At 44.7% G+C, this 25,537-nt stretch overlaps 1 protein-coding gene across 1 annotated transcript in view; it reads left to right on the top strand.

The window, feature by feature from the left end:
* The window catches only part of NEB (nebulin), a 98,341-nt gene that overhangs the window by 72,505 nt on the left and 299 nt on the right, over positions 1-25,537 (top strand). Inside the window, exons 118-140 of the mRNA XM_030952015.1 lie at positions 1,150-1,260; positions 1,400-1,504; positions 2,340-2,444; positions 3,564-3,668; positions 4,436-4,546; positions 4,999-5,109; positions 6,072-6,185; positions 6,300-6,404; positions 6,808-6,912; positions 7,041-7,145; positions 7,916-8,008; positions 9,030-9,122; positions 10,350-10,442; positions 10,913-11,005; positions 18,691-18,783; positions 19,203-19,295; positions 20,856-20,948; positions 21,255-21,362; positions 21,602-21,785; positions 22,309-22,401; positions 23,314-23,466; positions 23,929-24,038; positions 25,155-25,537. The exon at positions 25,155-25,537 is cut by the window's right edge and continues 299 nt beyond it. Coding sequence (XP_030807875.1) covers positions 1,150-1,260; positions 1,400-1,504; positions 2,340-2,444; positions 3,564-3,668; positions 4,436-4,546; positions 4,999-5,109; positions 6,072-6,185; positions 6,300-6,404; positions 6,808-6,912; positions 7,041-7,145; positions 7,916-8,008; positions 9,030-9,122; positions 10,350-10,442; positions 10,913-11,005; positions 18,691-18,783; positions 19,203-19,295; positions 20,856-20,948; positions 21,255-21,362; positions 21,602-21,785; positions 22,309-22,401; positions 23,314-23,466; positions 23,929-24,038; positions 25,155-25,328 — 2,550 coding nt within the window. The 3' untranslated portion in view covers positions 25,329-25,537. The remainder of the gene's footprint in view (positions 1-1,149; positions 1,261-1,399; positions 1,505-2,339; positions 2,445-3,563; positions 3,669-4,435; positions 4,547-4,998; positions 5,110-6,071; positions 6,186-6,299; positions 6,405-6,807; positions 6,913-7,040; positions 7,146-7,915; positions 8,009-9,029; positions 9,123-10,349; positions 10,443-10,912; positions 11,006-18,690; positions 18,784-19,202; positions 19,296-20,855; positions 20,949-21,254; positions 21,363-21,601; positions 21,786-22,308; positions 22,402-23,313; positions 23,467-23,928; positions 24,039-25,154) is intronic.

The raw sequence follows: 25,537 nt of genomic DNA, 5'->3' as shown, positions 1-25,537 counted from the left end.
CTCAGGAGAAACAAGGATTCTAAACTGATCTGCAAGAAAAAGAAGAAGTTTTGTCTGTTCCACTTCAGTGATGATATCCTGGTTTTCCATTCTTTTTCCACTCTTGGTCTTTCATTCTTTGCTGAGATAATTTTGGTTCTGAGGTAAAATGAGCTGCTGGAGGGGCAGTTAAGCAGCAAAGAATGGTTGGCATCATCTTTAGCAGTTGTTTTTTGTCTTGGACATCTTTTCTCATAAACTTTTTAAAGCATCATGTCCACTTTGTGCGTCCAGTTGAGTTTTTTAGTGAGATTTTGTCTGTCTGGCTTGCTTGCTTTTAATTTTGCATTGATCTCCCAGCAACTCTCCTTTTGGGTTTAAGAAACTCTAATTCCTTCAATATTCCTGTGCCTCCAGGCTGGATCTGCTGGATTCTGATGGCTTACAGTGCTGTGTTTGACCTGGCTGCAGCTGATGTAGTTTGGAAGTGTTACTAAAATTGTTGTAGAATCTAATTAATTATTTATCATTAGTATTTAATTGTGTCAGTGCTCTGTTTGTGATTAATGTCCTCCTTCAGTCCAGACAGAACACACTGTGTGCATAACAATAGATAGAAAAATATTTGATGTATTGACATCTTCAGTGCTCTAAAATCTTGAGGTTTTCAAAGCTCTTATTTTTTCCAAGAAGTGTATAAAAATTTTTTCTTAACACTCTTACACTCTTTCATATACTCTTGCATTATTATATTTTTTATATTATATATAATAATTATATTATATATATATATAATTTCCTATATTTTACTCTTATTATATCTGTCTCTGCGAAACATCTTAAATCAATGGACTGTTCCCATCAAGTGAAAAGCTCTTCACCTTCAAGGGTCAGAATTTTGGCAACACAATTCTCTTGGCTGTTTTATTTTTACAATGAGGAGGTGTGACCATCACACTGGATGACAAATTGCAAGTGGTATCTTGTAAATGTCAGATAGATGTAGATTTTCTTTCCATGTCAGGTCATTTTTGAAATAATCCCTTTCCCAGTGGACACCTTCAAGTTCCTGCGCTTTCCTTCTTCTCCCAGCCAGCCCCACCGAAACAGGGCCCCGCTGCAGAGTGAGTCCTGCAGAGCAGCTGTGACACCTGGTTGTTCTCTGTTTAGGTGAAATACAAGGAGAACTTTGCCAAAGAGTTGGGTAAAAAGCCAAAATACGACTTGAAGGAGGCCAAAATCTACAAGACCCTGAAGGATGCCCACAACATGGCCAGTGAGGTATGTTCATTTTGGTTTTTCCTGAGAGGAGATGCCATCCTGCTTTCCCAAATCCCTCCTTTGTGTGGTTGGAACCTCCCCGGACTAGGCTGGAGCAGCAGGGCCCTCTCCTGATGGGTTTGACCCTTATTCCCTGCAGGTGAAGTACAAGGCAGACCTGAAGAAGCTGCACAAGCCCGTGACGGACATGAAGGAGTCGCTGCTGATGAACCACGTGCTGAGCACGAGCCAGCTTGCCAGTGCTGTAAGCTCCGGGTGATCCCACAGCTCCCAGAGTGGCAATTCCCTTGGGAATTCCCTGCTAACTCCTCCTGTAACAGCTGCTCCCTGGGGCACCTCCATGGGCATCACCTGGTAGTGATCTCTTCCTCTGCTTCCCAATGGTGCCTCCTGAACCGGCGGCTGCCCTGTGCCTGTGCCCTGGGAAGGGAAATCCTCATCTCCTGTAGCACTGCTAATATTGTAAACACTGATCGTTTTTACTGGGTTGGTTCTTGATCCCATTTTAACTGACTGCAGAACTGCTCATCTTTTAAATCCTCTGATCATTTTTACTGGATTGGTTCTTGATCCCATTTTTAACTGATTGCTCTACACTAACAAATACCTTTTTTATTTTTTCCTTTTTTCTTTGCTGATTACTATTTTTTTTTATTTTTATCTGGAATTTCTTTTTACTTTACTTTTTTTACTTTTACTGGATGTTTGTTTAACACTCCCCTATTGTAAATCCACATAATTATGCCTAACAAAATAATTGATAATGAGAAGAGGCAAAACCTTTATTGCCTGGTACAGCCTTTTCATTACCCACTGTGTTTTCTCCTCTTTCTTTTTCTTCTTTTAATCCCGGTTTGGACAAAACCTTTGTTGCAATCCAAATGACGATAAAAAATAACTATTCCCTCACATCTTTAACCCCCTATATCAATTCTAAACTTCTTGGTTTTTGTTTTACTTCTTGCATCTCTAATTTCTCTCTGATATTCCGTTGAAGTGTTGCTTTGATTGGACCTAAGAAGTAAATTTTCTGAGGGTTTTTTTTTTGATTGAGATGATTTTTGACACCTTCCCTTCAGTACCAGTACAAGAAGCAATATGAGAAGAGTAAGGGTCACTACCATGTGGTGCCAGATAATCTTGAACAGGTTCATCTCAGGGAGGCCTCAGAGCTCCAGAGCCACGTAAGTTGGACGTGTGTTTGTCCTTATCCCAACTCACTGAGCTCCAAATTCCATCAAAATCCTCCCAGTGAATCCTCCAGGCTGGGACATTCCCTGTGCCTCTCTGCCCCACCAGCACTGCACCCCTGGGGAAGGATCCAGGGAGCAGAACCTGCCCATTTCCAAGTGCAGAACACATAAAATACACAGATAAAATCTCCCTGTGATTCCTTCATTCCAGAGCCAATCCTGCTGCTCGCCTCTGCTGTGCATGGATCTTTTTACACAGGATAATATATTTATCAGGGGGATTTATCTCTGGAGAAAAAAGGACCTGGGAATCCCAGAAACTGGGAATGGAAGGAATTAGGGTTGTTGCTGACAGTGGATTTCCACCTGCTTCATCCATTCCATGATCCAAAGGAGAGCTCTGCATCCAAAATGCCTTTAACCAAAACTATCAACATGCCTGGAGTTTTTCCCTCTGGAATAAAACAGTGGATCACTGCCGAGAAATTCATAGTCTGATTTAGTTACTCTGATCCTTTCTGTTCCCAGTATTTATTGGCTGTAAAGCAAGAGGAATTATTGCAAGAACACCAAGGGCCACAGCTGATTGTTCTGGTGCTTGGCCCAGGATTCCAGAAGGGTCTGGGACATTTAGGATTATCACAGCCACCCCTGCCTTGGACAGGGACACCTCCCACCCCCCAGGCTGCTCCAGCCCGGCCTTGGGCACTCCCAGGGATGCTCAAGGCATGGAAAGGCAAAAAGGTCCCACAGCCAAGGCCCATGAGGAAATGGTTGTTAATCAGGCTGTTGGTAATGAGGCTGTATTTAATTTTTAAGTCAGTCCTTGTTGCTCCATTTTGGGATCAGGCTCTGGCTTGGCCACAGCATTCCCTCACTGAGCACTCTGAAAATGTGGAGAATAGAACTTGAAGCAGGAATCATTTTCATGGACATTTTACCTCCTGGACACCAAATTTTACATTTGCTGGTCAATAACACAGATTTCATGAAGGCAAACTGCATTAGACATTTCATTTTTATCCCAGAACTGTTGAGTGAGGCACATACTACTCAACTAATTAGGTCTTTCATTATTTAGGAGGGTGACTTTCTGTCTTTTCTTCTCAGGTGAAATACAGAGAAAAGTATGAGAAGGAAAAAGGAAAGCCCATGTTGGACTTTGAAACTCCCACATACCTGACTGCAAAGGAGTCTCAGCTCATGCAGAGCGAGGTAAAATCAATACTGATAGGCCGAAAAGCTTTAAAATTTCTTTTTAATATAAAACTTAGGGTTTTAACAGGCAATTCTGCTTGCACCTTGTGCAGGCTGATAGACTGAAAATTATAGTAATTTCATATTTCTTTATGATGGTTGTTAAATGCTGCATTGAACATTCATGGCACTTTCCTGTCATGAAATGAGTTTATCTGTAATTTTTTATTGGTCAATGAAGCTTAAACAAGTCTTTGAATAAGAAATGTGGTACAAAAGTAATTTCACTTTTACAATACAACACAGTGTTTGTGTGTTATCACAGGACACAGAAAGTGTTCTGCTTTTTTTTTTTCACCTCAAAACTCCATTTTTGAGAAAATCTTTTATTCCTTGAGTGTCTCTGCTGTCACAGGTTCTCCCCTGACATGTCATTTTCTTTTCTTGAGCACTTTTTTTGTGTTAATTTGAAGCTTATTCCTCTTCTGGCCCTGATGGAGGCTGCAAAGCATCTGTGTAAGGCCATTAGTCCTTGTGGTACCTTTGAATGCTTTCTCTGCATAGATAAATAAGTATAAATATAAAAAATAAAAGCTGGATCAGGTCCTATTTCCATAGAAAGCAATGAGCTGCTTCACAAGTTTTAGTGGGAACAAGATTTAGGATCAGTTGTACCCAGTGATTTTGTCACCCTCCCAGCTTTGCACATAATGAAAATATTGTGATAAATATTTGGTGTTTTGCTTTTTTTTTTTCCTTCTTCTTCTTCTTCTTGCTCTCATTAGAAAGAATATAAGAAGGACTTTGAAGAGTCCATGAAGGGCAGGAACCTCACTGGCCTGGAGGTCACACCATCCCTCTTGCATGTCAAATACGCCACCAAAATAGCGAGCGAGGTACCAGCTCCTCTGGGCTTCCTTCCTCTGCCTCCTGCAGCACCTCCAGCACTCCCACTTCTTCTTCCCCACTATCCTGCCCACCCACACTGAGCGTGTTCACATCCATTTTGTGCTGTCAGCTAATTTGCCATGGACATTTCTCCTTGTCCCTTAACCGTATTCCCATGTGCTGCCCCTCTCTGACTTCCCTCAGCCTAACTGGTCCATATGTGTGTGCCTTGGCAACTTATCTTCCACAATAATCCCTATCTTTTGTTGGACTACTTCTTCCATAACGCTCTACAATATTCTTTCTTGTTTTTCAAATTTCCTTTTTTTTCTTTTCTTTTCTTTTTTGGAACTATTTTTTTTCTTTAATTTTCTTTAATTTTTTTTGCAACAAAATTGGTAGAGTGTAGAACTCCCTTTGGTCTGGCTTTGCAGTGTTTTTCCTTCTCCTTCTTCTGCAGAAAGAGTACAGGAAGGATCTGGAGGAAGGAGTCAAGGGGAAAGGACTGACAGCCTTAGAGGAGACTCCAGACATGCTGAGAGCCAAGAATGCCACTCAAATCCTGAACGAGGTATGGGAGACCTGCTTGGAAAATGCCTGGGTGCATGGAATGTCCAACTGCCCTGGCAGGGACGGCAGGGACACCTTGCACTATCCCAGACTGCTCCAAGCCCTGTCCAGCCTGGCCTGGGACAATGCCAGGGATCCAGGGGCAGCCACAGCTTCTCTGGGAATCCATCCCATCCCTCCCCACCCTCCCAGCTAGGAATTCCTTCCCAGTATCCCATCCATCCCTGCCCTTCGACTGGTGTGAACTTCACCATTCCCTGGAAACTCTTGAGTAGAGGCCAGGAAAGAACATGGATGAGGGAATCAGGATCAAAGTGGACTTTTAAGGGAGCTCTTTCCTGGGTGCACAGTCATTGTCAGGAATTCACATGGGAAACAGGAGCTGGGATCAACAGTCACTCAAGGGACTCATTAGTTAATTAATCAAGGGACTAAACCAAGATTTAAGTAATGAAGCACAAACTGAAATAGTCTGAAATTATATAATTTGTGTGCATAATTATGAGTTGATATTAGAGGTATTCCTGGTTTAGGATTGGCACTGTTCTTGGTTTGGGATGGGCACTATTGCTGGTTTGGGATGGACACTATTCCTGGTTTGGGATGGGCTCTGTTCCTGTTTGGGATGAACACTGTTCCTGATTGGGATGGGCTCTGTTCATGGTTGGGATGGGCACTGTTCCTGGTTTGGGATTGGCTCTGTTCCTGGTCTGGGATGAACATTGTTCCTGGTTGAGGCTGGCCCTGTTCTTGGTTGGGACTGGCATTGTTCCTATTTGGGACGGGCTCTGTTCCTGGTTTGGGCTTGGCTCTGTTCCTGGTTTGGGATTTGTGCTATTCCTCTTTGGGATGGGCACTGCTCCTGGTTGGGACTGGCCCTATTCCTGGCTGGGACTGGCCCTGTTCCTGGAGCGTGGCTGTGGATGTGAGCCCTTTGCCCTCCCCATCCCTGTCTCCCTGCAGAAGGAGTACAAGCGGGCCCTGGAGCAGGAGATCCGCGGCAAGGGCCTGACCGAGCTGGCGCTGGAGACGCCGGATTTCGTGCGCGCCAGGAACGCCACCGACATCGCCAGCCAGGTCTGTGCCACCCTGACCCTCTGAGCTCCTCAGGAAGGAAAATTCAGATTTTTCTGGGTAAACCCAGTGTGAGCTGTTGTGCAGAGACCCCTAAACGTGAGCTTTGCCCAACAGATCAAATACAAACAATTGGCAGAAATGGAGAAAGCCAACTACACCAGTGTTGTTGATACTCCAGAGATTATTCATGCCCAGCAGGTCAAGAACCTTTCCAGCCAGGTATCTTGAGTGCAGCCATTAATCCTGCTCATGTGGGAACTCCAGGAAATACTAATGAAACACCCAAATAACTGCCTCCCACAACCTTCAGAACAAATCTTTCCAGAGTTCTGGAATTCTATGGCAATAATCAAATTAATTTTACTGCTGTGTCAAGTGACACAATAATTTCTCTTGCTTTGCAAAGCTAATTCTTCTTTAAGCAGATTCTTCCTAATTTTCTACTCCTCAATAACCTGCTGTCTAAAATAAATCTTGCACAGAGGCATAATCTCAGTTTCTACCAGACAGAGAAGAACTCACATCTCCACAAAGATGGGCACTACTCAACATTCAATAACTCCAGTTTGTTTCTTGCTGCTTTTGTGTTTTCTATTTTAATCCATTTGGGGTTTTCCATCAGAAAAAATACAAGGAAGATGCAGAGAAGAGCATGCCCTACTATGTGCCTGTGGCTGACACACCAGAAATGCAGAGGGTCCGAGAGAATCAGAAGAACTTTAGCAATGTAAGTCCATAAATAAATAAAAAAAAAAAAAAACCAAAACCAAACCCATATTTATCTCATTTTTGAAGAAAACTGTGAGGGAATTTGTACAGCCTAGAGTTAACATTTCCCAATTCCCGTTTTCACAGCTTCAGTACCAGTCAGACCTACAGAACAGCAAAGGAAAAGTCACAGTGGTTCAGGACACCCCAGAAATCCTGAGGGTGAAGGAAAACCAGAAGAATTTCAGCTCGGTATGGTCACCTCTGTCTTCACTCCTCAGCCCAAAAAATACACTTTAATGTCTTTAATAAAATTACAATTTTTTGTTGCTTCTCCTACAGGTACAGTAGGTTTAGCTGGGCTTTATAAAGTTTTTTCCCACTGTTTTTGTGAGATGATTGCCCTCTTTCACAGACCCAGCTGTGATGGAGTTAAACAATCCCTCATGACTTGAATATAATTATTGTCCCTTTCCTTTGTGCTGTTCCCATGCCAGTCCCTCCCTGTCCTGCTGCCCCTCGTGCTCTGTGTGCCTGAGTTGTTGCCCAGTTCCTGTTGCCATCAAGTCTCCTGTGGCATTTTGCCTCCAGCACCATTAACAAATTACAAAGTGGAAAATATTTGTATAAATCAAATAAGAGCAAATAATGATCTTCAATCCTAAAATTAGCCCACAGATGTTTTGATTATGGAATTATGGAATGGGTGGAAGGGACATAAAGCTCATCTTCTTCCATCCTACCATAAGGAATCCTTCCACTAGCCCAGGAATATTCCACTGAAATATATTTGATATTTTGATTTATTGTATAAATTATCTCCTACTTAAAAAGCATTAAATATAAAAAATCAGCTCTTTTTTTCCCCAAATGGTGCTCACTTTGGACATCTTCAGAGAGGCAGTGACCAGAGTGGATCCTCTGGGCTTTCAGCAGCTCCGTTGTGTCCAAATTCAGTGTCTGGGAGCAAGAATGTTGTGTTTTGGATGCTTAACCTTGTTGTCTTCATTCTAAATGTTAAGATTTTGTATAAAGAAGATATTGGAACTGGAACCACAATTGAAAAGACCCCAGAGATGCAGAGAGTTAAACGAACTCAGGATAATATCAGCTCGGTACACAAGGATTGGTTTTTAATACTCACTCTACTGCTGCTAATTCAACTTGAAATAATTTTTTTTCTATTTTTCTTTTCTTTACATCTTGCTAACAGTGTTTTGGCAATAACCCACCCAGTCAAGGGTGACTTTCTTGAAGTTTTTGCCCATCCTTGTTACTTTAACAGTAACCTCTCTAATGATTAACATTCTATTTCTTACTCACCACCCATTTCTAAACCACAAAAGCTCTTGCTGTCAATTTGATCTCATCCCAGATATAGTTTGGACAGAAAAAAAGAGGTATTTAGGTGGGAAGGGATGTGTTGAAATCATCTATTCCAACCCTGTGGCTCAGCTTTAGGATGAGTTGAGTTTTGAGTATCCCACAGGATGAAGATTCCACAACCTCTTCCAGGGTGGGACCATCTCCCAGGAAAATCTGTTTTACTCTGCTCAGACTGAATTTTCTGGTGGTGAATTTTTTGGTTTGTTTTGTCCTGGCAAACTTGGATGTTACCTAAAAGGTCACAGCCCTCTATTTTACCTATTAATTTTATTTCAAAGCTCCTAAACCTCCTCCATGCTTTTTTGAATGGTGGTGTCATTTAGTGTCATGCACTAACACTGCAGCCAGTTTGTTCATGCAGAATGTGTTAAAAATGTTAAAAATGTTCTTGTGAAAGGCTTTTTTGTTGTTAGCAAAGCAGAAATGCAATGGCACTGTCACTGCTGAAACGTTGTGTGATGATTCTCACCTTTGTTAAATTGGAGGGATTCTTACACATCCCAAATTCTCCTTTGGTTGGTAAAAAGACCAAATAGTGTCAGGTTTAAAGGAATTTATCTGGTTTTATAAAACCCTTTCAGTGCCATTCCCAGTGACTCAACAGCTGAATTGCCTTGTCACGGATCCCTTGGGAAGGTGGTGAAGTCCTTCAAACTTCCCCTCTGCACAGATCAGGATAAATCTCTTTATGAACCTTTGAAAGCTTTCCTGTAGATCCTTTTCCCTCCCCTCATTCCTGTTCCTTGGCAGGTGAAGTACAAGGAGAGCATTGGCAAAGGGACTCCCATTCCCGACCTGCCCGAGGTGAAGCGCGTCAAGGAGACCCAGAAGCACATCAGCTCGGTAATTAATGTCCCTGTCCCTGTTCCCTGGAATGTCCCTGTGCCCAGCACATCAGCTTGGGAATGTCCCTGTTCCCTGCACAGCAGCCCAGGAATTCCTTGTTCCCTGCCCTCTCCAGCACCTTTTCCCCTTGGGAAAGCTCCAGCTCTGCCAAATCCCCATGGCCAGCAGCAGGAAATTGAAATATCTGAATTTTACAGGAATTATCCCCATCAGTCACTGCCTGTGTTTCTTCTGTGGCTTTTTCTGAGCACAGAGCTAGGAACAAAAATGCCCCAGGTTATGTGTTGAAGTTTGACTGGGAAAAAAGGGAGCAGGAACATAGAACTTTGAGGAAAAAACCCATTTGAAGCCTTTTTGTGTGATAAATATATAATATATATATATAGTCCCTGATAATTATAAGGGAAAACAAAATCTTCCCATATCCAGTCAAGTGTAAATTTCACAGCTCACTTATGGACAACTGAGTTGTTTTTCCAAATGATTCCTCATTTCTTCTAACCTTCACCACAAGTTGTTTTCCCTTGCTGTAACTGATTTATTTGTTTCAATGACACTGAGGAGTGAATTTTTTTTTGTTAGTTTGTTTTGGTGCAAGTTTTGTTTTGGTACAAGGATTTTCCTACTTGCAGGAAGAGCTGTGGGTCAAAATAAGACAATGCACTTGTCAGGTGTATTGCTACATTTGGAATGGAACAACCCATTCCCACATGGTTGGGGTTATTCCACAAACATCTCCTTTCATGAAAAATACCATTTTAAAAATCAAATAACTGCAGGTTAAATTAAACCTCATAACATGAGTGGTGGCACTCAGTTGTTTTTGTTTCCTAGAGGTTTAACACAAAGTACAATAGTGGTGCAAACAAACAGAAGTGAAAATGAATAAAGCCCACAATGAAGTCTTTGTACACTGAGCAATTCCAGAAAAGGTTGAGCTGTTTATTAATCCTATCAAGAAATGCTGATTGCCTGAAAAGTAATTCTATCATATTTCCTGAACTAAGATGAAAGTAAGATATCCCTCTCAGGGTGGGGTCAGCAGAATATTTGAATTTGTGTCCTTTAAGTGAAGAACTGAAGGGAAATTACTCTGAGCTGGCGCTGATAAAGATCCTGAGGGGTGTGAGTTGTGTTTTCACTTGTGTACAATGCCAGTCTGCAATGGCAGTGAGCAGGTCAGGGATGTCCCAGGGCTGCTCTGACCCTGCTTGTGTCCCACAGGTGTTGTACAAGGAGGAGCTGGGCACAGGCACCCCCACGCCCGTGACCCCAGAAATGGAGCGGGTCAAACGCAACCAGGAGCAGATTAGCTCGGTATTTCCACTCTGCAGGATTTATAACAATGGGCTGTTGTTATAATCCTGTGCTCCTAACACCCTAACCTTGTTCTTCCTCAGGGGTGTAGTCCTGGCTGGGTTTTAACTCATTGATCTTCCACTGTTTGTGCTTTCGGGGGATTTACACCTTCACGCGCTTTTCTTCTAAGAACAAACCTGCCTGAAAATAATCCTGGCATTTCCTGAGCTAAACTGGGTAGCAGAACATCCCTGTGGAGTTGTGGTGTTTCTCCCCACGTTTGTTTTACTCTGAGCCTTTATCTCCTCTCTGCAGTGACCTATTCACAGAATAATCCCTCACAGCCTCTTCCTTAATCCCTGCCTCTGGAACGAGCGTGTAATGAGCCCCAGGTGATCCTAACTAAACACAATCCCATAACAGTGGGATCTGGTGGGTCTGGCCTGTGCTGAGTGGGGTTTTTGTGGCACTGCTGTTGTCCCTCACAGGTGTTGTACAAGGAGGGTTTAGGGGCTGGCACTGCCACGCCGGTGACGCCGGAGATGGAGCGGGTCCGACGGAACCAGGAGCACATCAGCTCGGTACTGAGGGATCTGCACCCCTGCTCCCCTTGCAAACCCACACCCAGCCCCTCTAACTCCTCCATGTCACATCCTTGGGCGTGTTGGGAGCAATCCTTCTTTAATCAACCCCCTGAAGCCCTGGCAGGATCCTCAAGTTTTCATTTTCCCCTCGAGTTAACTTGTGCCGTTGTTCCAAATGGAAGATTTTAACCTCAGGAATGAAAGCCCTGGAGCAGGGCCTTCCTTTGCTTCCCAAGGACATATTCCTTGTGAGAATGGTGGCACTGCTCCTCAGGAGCAGAGCCCACCCTTCCAGCGCCTCCTGCCAATGGGAAAGGGATTCCCAGCCCTTCCTGAGTCACGGGACAGGGAATGGTTTGGGTTGGAGCAGTGAGAGGTCTGTGCCTGTCCCTGTCCCTGTCCCTGTCCCTGTCCTGCTGGGACTCTGCTGTGTCCCCAGGGCTTTGTGAGGAGCTCAGGTGACATTCCCAGCTCATGGCAGTGAAGGAAAACCAAGAGCATCCAGTGGAGATGGGAAAAGTGCTGCAGGAGTGAATTCCTGTCTGGAATTCCCCCTCCTGACACATCCACTTGGAAGAGCACTGTGCCACCACTTTGTTCTGCAGTTCTGGTTGAATTTGTCACTTTTTGGGGTCACTCTGTCCCAATCCCACCTGGAATTCAGTCCTGGCAGAGATCCCTGGGACAGGGACAGGCATCTCAGCCCGGCTGCAGTCCTGGCAGAACATCTGGAGCTGGAGTAGGGAAAAGCCTTTGCCAGGGAATTTCCAGGTGCCTTGGAACATTCCAGCAGCTCTGGCCCTGGCTGAGGTGACACCATCATCACCTGGTTCTTTTCCTTGAGGGTTTTGTGCTGAGCTTTGACCAAAGCAAAACTCTTTTTTTCCCACACTTTGCAGTTTCACAATACTATTTCTCTTTTCTCTCTCTCTTCCCTGACCTCTCTGTCCTCCCCTTTCCTTCCATCCCTCCATTTTTTAAAATTTTATTTTATTTTATTTTGTTTTATTTTATTATTATGTTTTATTTTAATTTCCACACTCCTGCTGCCCACAGGTGTTGTACAAGGAGGGGCTGGGGGTTGGCACCCCAGTTCCTGTCACTCCTGAGATGGAGAGGGTCAAACGCAACCAGGAGAATTTTAGCTCGGTATCTTTTTATCATTACAGGAAAAAACTCAGTTTTCTCTAGCTATTTAACACCTGCAAACTTTAAATCCCCTCAAATTAACTCATAAAAATATCCCCTTTCTGCTCTTACGTTTTTAGCACTAGGTTTTATGTACTTGTTTTGAAAAAATATTTTTCTTATAATTTAACACTGAATGTTTCATGTGCATTATTTCCTGAAGTTTAAGCTATTTTGCATTTTAAAAACTATTTAAAAAAATTTTGCTGAATTCCCTTCCTGTAATACTTTGTTCCTCTGCTGGAGCCTATGCAGGCAGTTGGATTTGTATTCCCAGCTGCATTTATCACAACTAATAACTGATTTATGCTCCCTAATTTTTCCTGCTTTCTAGTACATTTATTGGGCATAAAATTCCATTAATTCCCTCCATCAAATGCACTTTTTTTTTTTTTTGTTTTCACCTCTTTTTGACTGCCCTGTTGCCCCACAGGTGTTGTACAAGGAGGAGCTGGGGACAGGAACCCCCACCCCTGTCACCCCCGAGATTGAGAGGGTCAAACGCAATCAAGAACACATTAGCTCGGTAGTTTTGAATTCCAAAAGCCAAAAAATGTCCCTTTTAATCAATTTTAAAAGACTTTTTAACCAACTAAATAATTGATTGACACCAGAACATCCCATTCCTTGAGTTCTGCCATTTTTCCCCCGGCAATCCCTGATTTACTTTGATTAGATCCGTCACTAATGAGTTTAGATCCCTTCTTCCCATCTGTCTCCTGCCATATTTTTTATGATCTGCTTTTCCTTTCATTAATGACTTTAATCCTAGATTCTTTTTGATCTCCCCTGGTTTCCCATGTATAAAATCCAAACTATTCCTTGCCTGACTCAAATCTGTGATGGGTGTGGGATGGGAAATCAGCTGGGATTGGCGCCTGCATTGCTCCTGCCTTGGGATTGAGCCTTTTCCTTTGGGTTTGGTGTCTTTTCCTTTGGGTTTGAGCCTTTTCCTTTGGGTTTGGTGCCTTTTCCTTTAGCAAATGTCGCAGGGATGGACTGGAAGTGTTCTGGGGGTGTTGGAATGTGTGGAAAGGTGAGGGAAGTGCCACTGAAACCAGAAGAGCACTAGAAATTATATGTATATAATGCATAGTATATTTTTAAAAGATAGGAAATATAAAATTATATATTAATTGATTAAATGCATTTGATATATTATATATAATTATTTATCATTTATAATCTAGAATATTATTTTTATATAAATATTTTTTCCCAATATCTCACCCAAATCCAGCCTCCTTCAGCCTCAGTCCTAGCAGAATTTTAGATGAGTTTTTCATCCCAAGGGATTTTTCCCCCCAGGACGTGTCAGAAGCCCCTCTCTGGTGCTCTGGGTGTTTTTGGTGCTGCTTTGATTCTGTTTTTTGCCCCTGATCCCACAGGTGTTGTACAAGGAGGAGCTGGGGACAGGAACCCCCACCCCTGTCACCCCCGAGATTGAGAGGGTCAAACGCAATCAAGAACACATTAGCTCGGTAGTTTGGAGTTCCAAAAGCCAAAAAAAAATCCCTCTTAATGAATTTTAAAATAATCTTAACCCCAAAATAATTGATTGACACCAGAACATCCCATCCCTTGAGTTCTGCCATTTTTCCCTCGGCAACCCGTGACTTACTTTGATTAGACCCATCACTAATGAGTTTAGATCCCTTCTTTCCATCTTTTTCCTGCCATATTTTTTATGATCTGCTTTTCCTTTCATTAATCACTTCAATCCTTGATTATTTTTGATTTCCCCTGGTTTTGTCATGTATGAAATCCAAACTACTCCTTGCCTTACTCAAATCTGTGATCCCTGAGCCTGCTGTGATGAGGTTGGGATGGGAAATCAGCTGGGATTGGTGCCTGCATTGCTTCTGCCTTGGGCTTGAGCCTTTTCCTTTGGGCTTGAGCCTTTTCCTTTGGGTTTGGTGCTTTTCTTTTGGGTTTGGTGCCTTTGAGTTTGAGTTTGAGCCTTTTCCTTTGAGTTTGAGCATTTTCCTTTGGGTTTGAGCCTTTTCCTTTGAGTTTGAGCCTTTTCCTTTGGGTTTGGTGCCTTTTCCTATGGGTTTGGTACTTTTTTCTTTGGATTTGAAGCCTTTTCTTTTGGGTTTGGTGCCTTTTCCTTTTGGTTTGGTGCTTTTCCTTTTGGTTGGGAGCATTTTCCTTTGGGTTTGGTGCTTTTCCTTTGGATTTGAGCCTTTTCCTTTGGGTTTAAATCTGTTCTTTGGGTTTGAGCCTTTTCCTACGGGTTTGAGCCTATTCCTTTAGCAAATGTCGCAGGGATGGACTGGAAGTGTTCTGGGGGACATGGAATGTGTGGCAAGTTGAGGGAAGGGCCACTAAAACCAAGAGAGCACTTGAAATTATATGTATGTAATACATAATATATTTTAAAAATATATGGAAAATATAAAATTGTATATTAATTGATTAATATGCATTTTATGTATAATATATAATTATTTATAATATATAATAGAGAATATTATTTACATATAAATATTTCATTTTTCCCCAATATCCCACCTAAATCCAGCCTCCTTCAGCCTCCGTCCTAGCAGAGTTTTAAATGAGTTTTTTATCCCAAGGGATTTTTTCCCCCAGGACGTGTCAGAAGCCCCTCTCTGGTGCTCTGGATGTTTTTGGTGCTGCTTTGATTGTGTTTTTTGCCCCTGATCCCACAGGTGTTGTACAAGGAGGAGCTGGGGAGAGGAACCCCCACCCCTGTCACCCCCGAGATTGAGAGGGTCAAACGCAATCAAGAACACATTAGCTCGGTAGTTTGGAGTTCCAAAAGCCAAAAAAAATCCCTCTTAATGAATTTTAAAATAATCTTAACCCCAAAATAATTGATTGACACCAGAACATCCCATCCCTTGAGTTCTGCCATTTTTCCCTCGGCAATCCGTGACTTACTTTGATTAGACCCGTCACTAATGAGTTTAGATCCCTTCTTTCCATCTTTTTCCTGCCATATTTTTTATGATCTGCTTTTCCTTTCATTAATCACTTCAATCCTTGATTATTTTTGATTTCCCCTGGTTTTGTCATGTATGAAATCCAAACTACTCCTTGCCTTACTCAAATCTGTGATCCCTGAGCCTGCTGTGATGGGTGTGGGGTGGAAAATCAGCTGGGATTGGTGCCTGCATTGCTCCTGCCTTGGGCTTGAGCTTTTTCCTTTGGGCTTGAGCCTTTTCCTTTGGGTTTGGTGCCTTTTCCTTTGGGTTTGGTGCCTTTTCCTTTAGTAAATATGGCAGTGATACATGGGAAGTGTTCTGGGGGCATTGGAATGTCTGGAAAGCTGAGGGAAGTGCCACTGAAGCCAGGAGAGTGCTAGAAATTATATGTATGTAATACATAATACATAAATATATATATATATAAAATATAAAATTCTATATTAATTGATTAACATATATTTTATAGATTATGTAGAATTATTTATATTATGTAGAATATTATTCATATACAAATATATCTTTTTTCCCCAATATCCCACCTAAATCCAGCCTTCTTCAGCCTCAGTCCCAGCAGAGTTTTAGATGAGTTTTTTATCCCAAGGGATTTTTCCCCCCAGGACGTGTCAGAAGCCCCTCTCTGGTGCTCTGGGTGTTTTTGGTGCTGCTTTGATTGTGTTTTTTGCCCCTGATCCCACAGGTGTTGTACAAGGAGGAGCTGGGGACAGGAACCCCCACCCCTGTCACCCCCGAGATTGAGAGGGTCAAACGCAATCAAGAACACATTAGCTCGGTAGTTTTGAACTCCAAAAGCCAAAAAAAAGTCCCTTTAATCGATTTAAAAAGACTTTTTAACCAACAAAACCATATTCTTTTTTCCTTATAATTTACTTACCCTGAAAATAATATCCTGGTCCCTCTCAGAATTTTTTCCTTCATAATTATTACTTACATTGTTTTATTCCCTTGATTTTTAATTATAACATTTTGGTAATTGAATCCCACCTTTTGGAGTGTGATTGCCTCTTTTTTTAACTCTTAAAACCCCACCCTGATTTTCTTAATTAATTCCAAAATCCTTTTTTAAACTCTTAAAATCCCATCCTGTTGTCCTTATATGATCCCAAGAGTCTTTTTTTAAAATTCTTAAAATCCATCCTATTTTCTATATTCAGCCCCAACAATCCTGTTTTTTTAACTAAAAATCCACTCTCTTTTCCTAATTTAGACTCAAGAATCTTTTTTTTTTAACTCTTAAAAATCCATCCTATTTTCTATATTCAGCCCAAACAATCCTTTCTTTTTTAAACTCTTAAAACCCACGCTGTTTCCTTTATTTAGCCCCAACTATTCTGGGTTTTTTACTCATAAAAACCCACCCTCTTTCCTTCTTTCAACTCCACAATTCTTTTTTTTAACTCTTAAAAACCCACCCTGCTTTCATAATTTATTCCCCACAATTCTTTATTTAACCCTTAAAACCTCGCCCCCTTTCCTTATTTAGCCCCAACAATTTTATTTTTTTTAACTCTTAAAAACCCACCCTATTTTCCTTCTGTAATCCCCCGTTCAGTTTTGTTCCGTGGAGTGAATTTTCCCGATTTTCCTGATTTTACCCTGGCGAACTAAACCGTGCCTGGGTGGGGTGCGCTGGGCTGGGAGAGGATCCAGAGCCGCTTTATTTGGGATTGTTTGGTGCTGTCACAGCTTGTCCTGCCTGGTTTTGTGTCCAGGCGTGAGCAGTGCTGCTGTTTGGAGCAGGATTCCATCTTTCCTCCCTCCCATCCCGGATTTCTGTCCCGGTTTTCCCGCAGGTTCTGTACCGGGAGGAGCTGGGCACGGGCACCCCCATCCCGGTCACCCCCGAGCTGGAGCGGGTCAGGCGCAACCAGGAGCACCTCAGCTCGGTACCGTGGGCAGCTGGGGTTCTCCCTGTGACTGCGCTCACTAACCTCCCTCAAAATACACAATTCCTCTCCTCCTTCTGCTTAACCCACTCATAAACACTTCCACGGAAACACATCCTTATGAGCACATCCTCACAAACACATCCTCACAAACACATCCTCATAAACACATCCCCACAAACACCACAAACACCACAAACACATCCTCGCAAACACCACAAACACATCCTCACAAACACATCCTCATAAGCACATCCTCACAAACACATCCCCACAAACACATCCCCACAAACACCACAAACACATCCCCACAAACACCATAAACACATCCTCACAAACACATCCCCATAAACATCCCTACAAACTCCACAAACACATCCCCACAAACACATCCTCATAAATACATCCCCACCATCACATCCCTACAAACTCCACAAACACATCCCCACAAACACCATAAACAATCCACACAAACACATCCCCATAAACATCCCCACAAACACCACAAACACATCCTCATAAACACCACAAACACATCCCTACAAACTCCACAAACACATCCCCACAAACACATCCCCCCAAACATCCTCATAAACACATCCTCACAAACACCACAAACACATCCTCATAAACACCACAAACACATCCCCACAAACACCACAAACAATCCCCACAAACATATCCTCATAATCAATCCTCACTTCCTCGCTGTGTTACTGACCTCTGAGTTCTTCACTGATGGAATTATTTACACATATTTACGTTTTTCGGAGTTATTTACAAATATTTATTTTAGTCTTAATATTTTTAACAGTTTTCTTCCCTGTTCCATCTTCCCTTTATATGCTTTATATCTTTTATATCTAAAATTCTTCATGCATTGTTTTAACCATGGAAGAGGGAGGGTGTGATTTCTCAGGAGGCTGCAGTGGGGGGTTAGAAGCTCCCATTTCCACAGAAAAATTTGGATTTGATGAGTGCTGATGGCTTTGGATGGTTTCTTGTTGTGCAGGTGTTGTACAAAGAGAGCGTGGGGACAGGGACCCCCACTCCTGTCACCCCCGAGATGGAGAGGGTCAAACGCAACCAGGAGATTTGCAGCTCGGTACTTTGCCAAGAGCAAAACTTCCCTTTAACTCTTTAAACCCAGAGTTGAAACCTTTTAACTCTTTCCAAGCCCTTTTTAACCGTTTGGAGAAAGATTTGTCCCAAAATAACGCAGCTCAGAGCAGGGCTCGCTCCTCACTCGTGGCTTTCTCCAGTTGAAATGTTAACTCGGGTCGGTTGATCTTGGTTTTAAGAGTGATTTTAATGTCCTGCTCTAATCCTAAACCCTCTTAAACTCCTCTCCTTTTCTCTGCAGTGCTGCCATTTCTTTTAATTGGGTTTAATTGCTAATTTCTTTTAGCAGTTAATTGGGTTTTCTGCCGTGCTCAGCCCCTCCAGGGGGATTTTGTGCTCTTTGGTACTTACCCCATTTATCAGCAGCGGTTCAAGCCAGGCTGCCAAACTACTCCTTTACTAAATCAGCGCCCAGGACCTGCTCTAAAACCGCCTATGGACTAAATCCGAGAGAAAGGGAACGCGTGGGGAGAGCTGGTGCTGACTGTGCCTTTCTCCGGCTCCTCTCATCCCGCAGGTGTTGTACAAGGAGAACATAGGGAAAGCCACCCCCACGCCCGTCACTCCCGAGATGGAGAGAGTCAAGCGCAACCAGGAGATCATTAGCTCGGTACTTACAGCAGGAAGAGTCCCTGAAAACCGGAGTGGGGTGTTTAACCCGGCTGGAGCCTCAGCAACCTGTGCTTATTAACCCCTGAAACGCCTCTGCCCCGAGGCCCTGCCCGTGCTTCCCCTTAACGCTACCCCAGGCAGGGTTTCAATAGAAAAAACAAAACAAAACAAAACCCTTTTTGGGATGGATGGTGTTGTCCTGATTCAATTTTTTAAACCCTTTCTTACTCCCCCCGTGCTTTGCCGTCGTTCCTGCATCCCGGATTAATTAATGGCAAAGCTCCAACTCCTCCCCATGCCCCAGCCCTAACTCGGTGGGACGGCTCCAAAGCTCTTTGTTCTGCTTTTTGGGCTTTTTTTGTTTTTGTTTTTCTTTTTCTTTTCAATGACATTTGGGTACTCCCTTGTATCCTGTAGGTTTTGTACAAGGAAAATGTGGGGAAGGTGACCCCGACCCCCATCACCCCCGAGATGGAGAGAGTCAAACGCAATCAAGAGATCATTAGCTCGGTACCTTGCCAGAGATTTCTGCTTTCCTTTGTGCTTCAACTTAATCAAGTAACAGCCTAACTCCCACTCAGAGCTGGTTTTAATTTAAAAACAGATGTATTTCTTTTTTTTTCTGCACATTAATTGCTTCTTCTAAACCCAAATTACTTTGGTGTTAACGGTGTGATCCAGAACTTTAGGGCTTTTTTACAACTTGGTTTGTGAATTTGTGGGTTCTATCCAGACCATCTCAGGAGTTCAGATCCCTTGGTGGGGATTAGGGAATGTTTGGGTTGGAAAGGACACAGAGCTCGTTTCATTCCCTTACCTCTCACTAGCCCAGGTTTTCCAGGGATATTCAGGCTCCTCTCTGTGTTCAGTGTTTCACCTTCCATTGGATTTTCAGGTGGATTTGACTTCAGGGAAAAGCACCCATCCCTGACATCATTATTGGGGCAGTGTGGCAACAAAACTTCCACCTCCCTCCTGAAAAGATCAGGAATTCCTTCAAATATAGATTTTAAAAAAGCACATAAAGCATTTCTTACACAGCTTTTTAGAGCCAGAGGCACTTCCTGAGCCTCTGGAGCCACCTGGATAGAGCCCTTAACCCCAAATCCCACTTTTCCTCCTCCTGTTCCTCACTAAACGTTTGAGGTTTTGAAATCTGGTAACAAAGTAATAATTTGTGTTGAGCCGCGGTGTTTTGGGGCTGTTTAAGAGCCCGGCTCGTGTTTGTCCCGCAGGTGTTGTACAAAGAGAACGTGGGGCAGGCGACCCCCACGCCCGTCACTCCCGAGATGGAGCGAGTCAGACGCAACCAGGAGCAGATTAGCTCGGTATTCCCGCAGGAAAACCCTCCCACTGCCGTGCTTAACACCCGCGGAGGGCAAAGAGCTCTTCTGAATAACCTCACTCTGCCTGCTTTTATTTAACCCTCTAATTTTTTCTTTCTAAAGTCACCTCTTAAGTACTGGAATTCTAAAGGATTTTTCTTTGTCATTTCACGTGTTAATATGATTTTTCCTGACTTCTCCCACGCCCCACCTTTCCTAATTTTAAAGGATTTTTTTGTTGTTTAACTTGTTAATACGATTTTTCCTTAATTTTTATTTTTTTTTCCCCTAACGGCTGGTGTTGAGTGCAAACCCAGTAACACCCCAGGTGTGGTGTGGAGTTCTGCCCCGTGACTGAGTTCCTCTGTGGTCTGTAGGTTGCATACAGGGAAGGTTTAGGGAAGGCCACTCCCAGCCCGGTCACGCCGGAGATGGAGAGAGTCAAGCGGAACCAAGAACAAATCAGCTCGGTACTGAAAGCACAGCCAAGCACCTTGTGTCACAAATAACCATCCTCAGCCAAACTCCACCTAATTCAGCCTTATATTCCCAGTTTTCCTTATTTTTGCCTATTTTCCCTTTGATGTTTTAAATTATTTTTTTTTTACCTTTTGCCAATAACGGTTCAGCTGCTTTGTTTCCCGAGATCTTTTCCACTCTGCAGGGCTGAGTTTGCTTGAACATTAACCCCATTCCCAGGAAAAGCTGGAATTCTTCCAGCTTGAGCTGTGTTTGTGCCCTGCAGGTGCTGTACAAGGAGCACATGGCCAAGGGAACTCCAACCCCGCTGACCCCGGAGATGGAGAGAGCCAAACGCAACCAGGAGAACATCAGCTCGGTGGGTGAAACACAGGAAAGGAATTTCTCATCCCCGAAATCCTCACTCAGACGGGAGAGGCTTGGAAAGATATGAAATTCTTTAAACCTTTCCGGTGCAATCAAGTATTTCTGTGATGAATTGGGTTTTCTTGGGAGTTTTTAAACAGTTAAATTTCAAATTACTGCTGTGATATTCTGTGACGTATAAAATTATGGTTCTTCAGTAAGAGTCACTTATAAAAAAATGTATAAAAATCTGGGACTGGCCCTTCTTCGGCAGCCTGGTGCTCCAGAGGTGACTCCTGTGCTCCTCCTTCCCTGGCAGGTTCTTTACTCTGACAGTTTCCGCAAGCAAGTCCAAGGAAAAGCCGCCTACGTCTTAGACACGCCGGAGATGCGGCGCGTACGGGAGACGCAGAAACACATCTCCACTGTAAGAGCTCTGGCCTTCCCCTGGGAGTTCAATATAAAAATTCAATATAAAGTTCAATATAAAAAGAGTTCAATATAAAAATAACCCTGCCTGGCAGCAAGGACAACGTGTCCTACCAGGTTTGGGTACCCAAGGCTTTAATGCTAAAGCAAGTCTGGGGTTAGGATTGGGAAAGGCAAAGTTCGGGAGCTGGCAATGCCCCTGAGGGAAGCAGGAATCACAATCCTTTGGAATTGCAGGTGAAGTACCACGAGGACTTTGAGAAGAGCAAAGGGAGCTTCACGCCCGTGGTGACCGACCCCATCACGGAGCGCGTGAAGAAGAACATGCAGGACTTCAGTGACATCAGCTACAGGGGCATCCAGAGGAGGGTGGTGGAGATGGAGCGGAAGCGCGTGGACCAGGACCAGGAGAACCTCACAGGTCAGGAGACCTGGGCACATCTGCTACAGGAGGGGTTCAATTCAAGCTCAGCCACATCAATTCTAATTCATCATTACTTGGGGATGTCCTCATCCAAGTCCTTTTTGGAAATATTCTCTGCCAACAGCTGTAAATGACCTGCTGCTGTCCCCACCTTGATAATGTCACACTGCATTTATGGTTCTTCTACTTTGAACTCCATCTCTATCTATTAGAGAAATACTTTGCTGTAGATTGATTGTAAAAAAGCCAAATTTGTGCTATAGAATTGAGAAGCACTGATTTATAAAAGAAGGGTGATTTTTCAAAGAATTCCAGACTGGTTTGGGGTGCAGGGACATTAAAGCCCATCCAGTGCCACCCTGCCATGAGCAGGACATCTTCCGCTATCCCAGGGTGCTCCAAGCCCCATCCAACCTGGCCTTGGACACTCCCAGTGCTGGGGAGGACACACCTCCTGTCCTGCTGTCCTGCCAGGCTGTGCTGCTCGGCCTCTCCTCAGGAAATGTCCTTTTTCCTGCAGGGCTCCGGGTGTGGAGAACCAACCCCGGCTCCGTCTTCGACTACGACCCCGCCGAGGACAACATCCAGTCCCGGAGCCTGCACATGATCTCAGGTGGGTCCCAGGGGCTGCACAGGGGGAAAATGGGATTGAACTCCTGCAAGGGGGGGTTCTGGGGGCCAAACAGAGCTGACACCCCAAGGGACACAGGGGACAGAGGAGAAATTGGCTGTAGCTGCTCCTCACTAGTGTAAGTAATGGTCAAAAGATACATTATTAATATTCCTATCATAAAAGGATCCAACAGAGGCAGGAGGAGGATTGTTTATATGATCCACAGGTGCCATGATACAACCTGTGCTTCCTTTTGGAATTACTGAACAGGCTGTTTTCAGTGACCTTTTTTTTAACTCTTGTCTGAGAGGAAAAATACCTGGATGGTAGAAAATCATGGGGATGGTCCAGTGCAGTGTCAGGAAGAAAATCACAGGATAATTAGAATAAAAATTTTGGAAGCAGCCAGGACTAAGGGGAAAGAGTCTGCAGAAAGGATAAAATACTGTGAATATTGAAGAGCAGGACTTCAGCATGGAATACTCAAAAAAGCACTGGGAAATCCCACTATGGAACTATAAAACTACACTGGGATTGTGGAAAAATTCAGCTTAGCAGGGCTGGGTTCTATGAGGTCTCAGCTCTAGGGTTGGGAACGCTGAGAGCCCAGAGGCTGGTGACACTGAGAGCCCGGGAACTGATGACTTTGAGACCCCCTGGGGTGGTGGCTCTGAGCCCTGGGTTTGGTGGCTCTGAGAGCCCCAGGCTGGTGACTCTGAGCCCCAGGCTGGTGACTCTGAGCCCCAGGGTGGTGGCTCTGAGAGTCCCAGGGTTTGGTGGCTCTGAGCCCCAGGGGTGGTGGCTCTGAACCCCAAGGTGGTGACTCTGAGCCCCAGGGTTTGGTGGCTCTGAGAGCCCCAGGGTTTGGTGGCTCTGAGCCCCAGGTGGTGACAGTCCCCACTGTGCCCCCAGTCCAGGCGCAGCGCCGCAGCCGCGAGCACTCGCGCTCCGCCAGCGCCCTGAGCATCAGCGGCGCGGCCGACGAGAAATCCGAGCCCTCGGAGGGCACCGACCAGCGCCTGTCCTACTACAGCAACGGGGGCTTCTTCACCACCACGACCACAGGTATAGCCACCCCGGGGGACACACAGGCTCCCCACTGCTCGTGGCAGAGTGTGCAGCAACCCCCACAGCCAGGGAAAAACATCTCCAAAATGCCGAGTTGTGCACAAGCAACAGCTTAAATGTGCTTTTTAAACTGACCTTAACCCACCCCTGTGGCACATCCCTGATCTTTATCTCAACCAGCTCCATCACAATCCCATAATCCCCACACAATGATCTTTATCCCAACCAGCTCCATCACAATCCCATAATCCCCACACAATAATCTTTATCCCAACCAGCTCCATCACAATGCCATAATAAAAACCCCACACAATGATCTTTATCCCAACCACCTCCATCACAATCCCATAATCCCCACACAATGATCTTTCTCCAGACCAGCTCCATCACAATTTCATAGTGAAAACCCCACACCATGATCTTTCTCTATCCCATAATAACCTCACTCTCTCTCTGCAGTGGGCTACAAGCAGGTCAAGACCATTGAGCTGCCACAGCAACGCTCATCCTCAGTGGCCACCCAGCAAACCACGGTGTCCTCGGTGCCTTCCCACCCCTCCACTGCTGGGGTGAGTAACCCTGGGGCACTTGGGGACCTAGAGGGGTCTCAGACACTAATTAACAATTAATTAGCACTAATTAATAGAGTTAATCCAAGACTGAGTTGGTGACATCCCAGTCTGTGGGGCTGAAGCTCTGTATGAAACCAGGTGTGACAGGGACTTAAGGGGAACAGAGCCTCCCCTGTGCCTGGAAACTTGGAATTAGCATTTGGAAACCTGAAATTAGCATTTGGAAACCTGGAATGAGCATTTGGAAACCTGGAATGGGCTCTTCTTCCTACTCAGCCCTTGCAAACTGAGGGGTGGGAGGAAGTGCTCGTTCAGAGATTGCCTCTGGAGTAAAAGAAAGGGGGAATGGCATCGCCCCCAAAAACTGCTGGGAGGCAACAACTTCAAAGTGACACTGGGAGCTGGTGGTGGACACTACTCAGGCTCAGTGTCACCAGCACACCCCTGGGGTTGTGGCACTCAGGTACCCAAGGGGCTCAGGGAGGGAGGGGAATCCACAGCCAGGTTTGAAGGAGCAGCTGGACCCTGCTGTGACACCAATCCCAACCCCTGGGGTTTGACCATGTCCCTTCTGTCCCTGCAGAAGACATTCAGGGCCATGCCAGGGTTTGACCATGACCCTTTGGGCCCCTGAAGACATTGTGTCCCCTGTAAGGCTCTGACCATGTCCCTGCTGTCCCTTCTGAAGAGGGTCTGGGCCATGTCAGAGTGCGACCATGTCCCTTCTATCCCCTGTAAGGCTTTGGCCACGTGCCTTCTGTCCTGTGTCCCTGCAGAAGACGTTCCAGGCCATGTCAGGATGTGACCACATCCCTTGTGTCCCATGTCAGGGTGCCACCATGTCCCTTTGTGTCCCCTGTGTCCCTGCAGAAGACATTTCAGGCCATGGCAGAGTGTGACCATGTCCCTTCTGTCTTGTGTCCGTGCAGAGGAGGTTCCAGGCCATGTCAGGGTGTGACCATGTCCTTTCTGTCCCTTCAGAAGACATTCTGAGCCATGTCAGGGTGTGACCATGTCCCTTGTGTCCCTGCAGAGGTTCTGAGCCATGTCAGGGTGTGGCCATGTCCCCTGTGTCCCCTGTAAGTCTCTGACCTGTCCCTCGTGTCCCTGCAGAAGACATTCCGGGCCATGTACGACTACACGGCGGCGGACGCGGACGAGGTGTCCTTCAAGGACGGGGACACCATTGTCAACGTGCAGGCCATCGACGAGGGCTGGATGTACGGCACCGTGCAGAGAACCGGCAAGACCGGCATGCTGCCCGCCAACTACGTGGAGGCCGTGTGAGCCCAGCCTGCCCTGGGGCTGGGAGAGCTCCCTGGGGATGGGACACCTGCCCCAAGCCCTCCTGGCCCCCTCAGCCACAACAGGAATAACTGCAGAGCAAAACACACCTGGAATATCTCACACAACGTTTCCAGAAGTACCTCTAAACACATCCTGCCTTTCTCCCAGTGCCAAACAGTCCCAATCGTTGTCTGGGATTTCAAACATTT

Source organism: Camarhynchus parvulus, chromosome 7, assembly GCF_901933205.1.
Source record: "Camarhynchus parvulus chromosome 7, STF_HiC, whole genome shotgun sequence".
In the NCBI taxonomy this organism is placed as follows: domain Eukaryota; kingdom Metazoa; phylum Chordata; class Aves; order Passeriformes; family Thraupidae; genus Camarhynchus; species Camarhynchus parvulus.
Note: the sequence above shows the minus strand (reverse complement) of the source record. Positions and strands in the feature narration are given on the sequence as shown.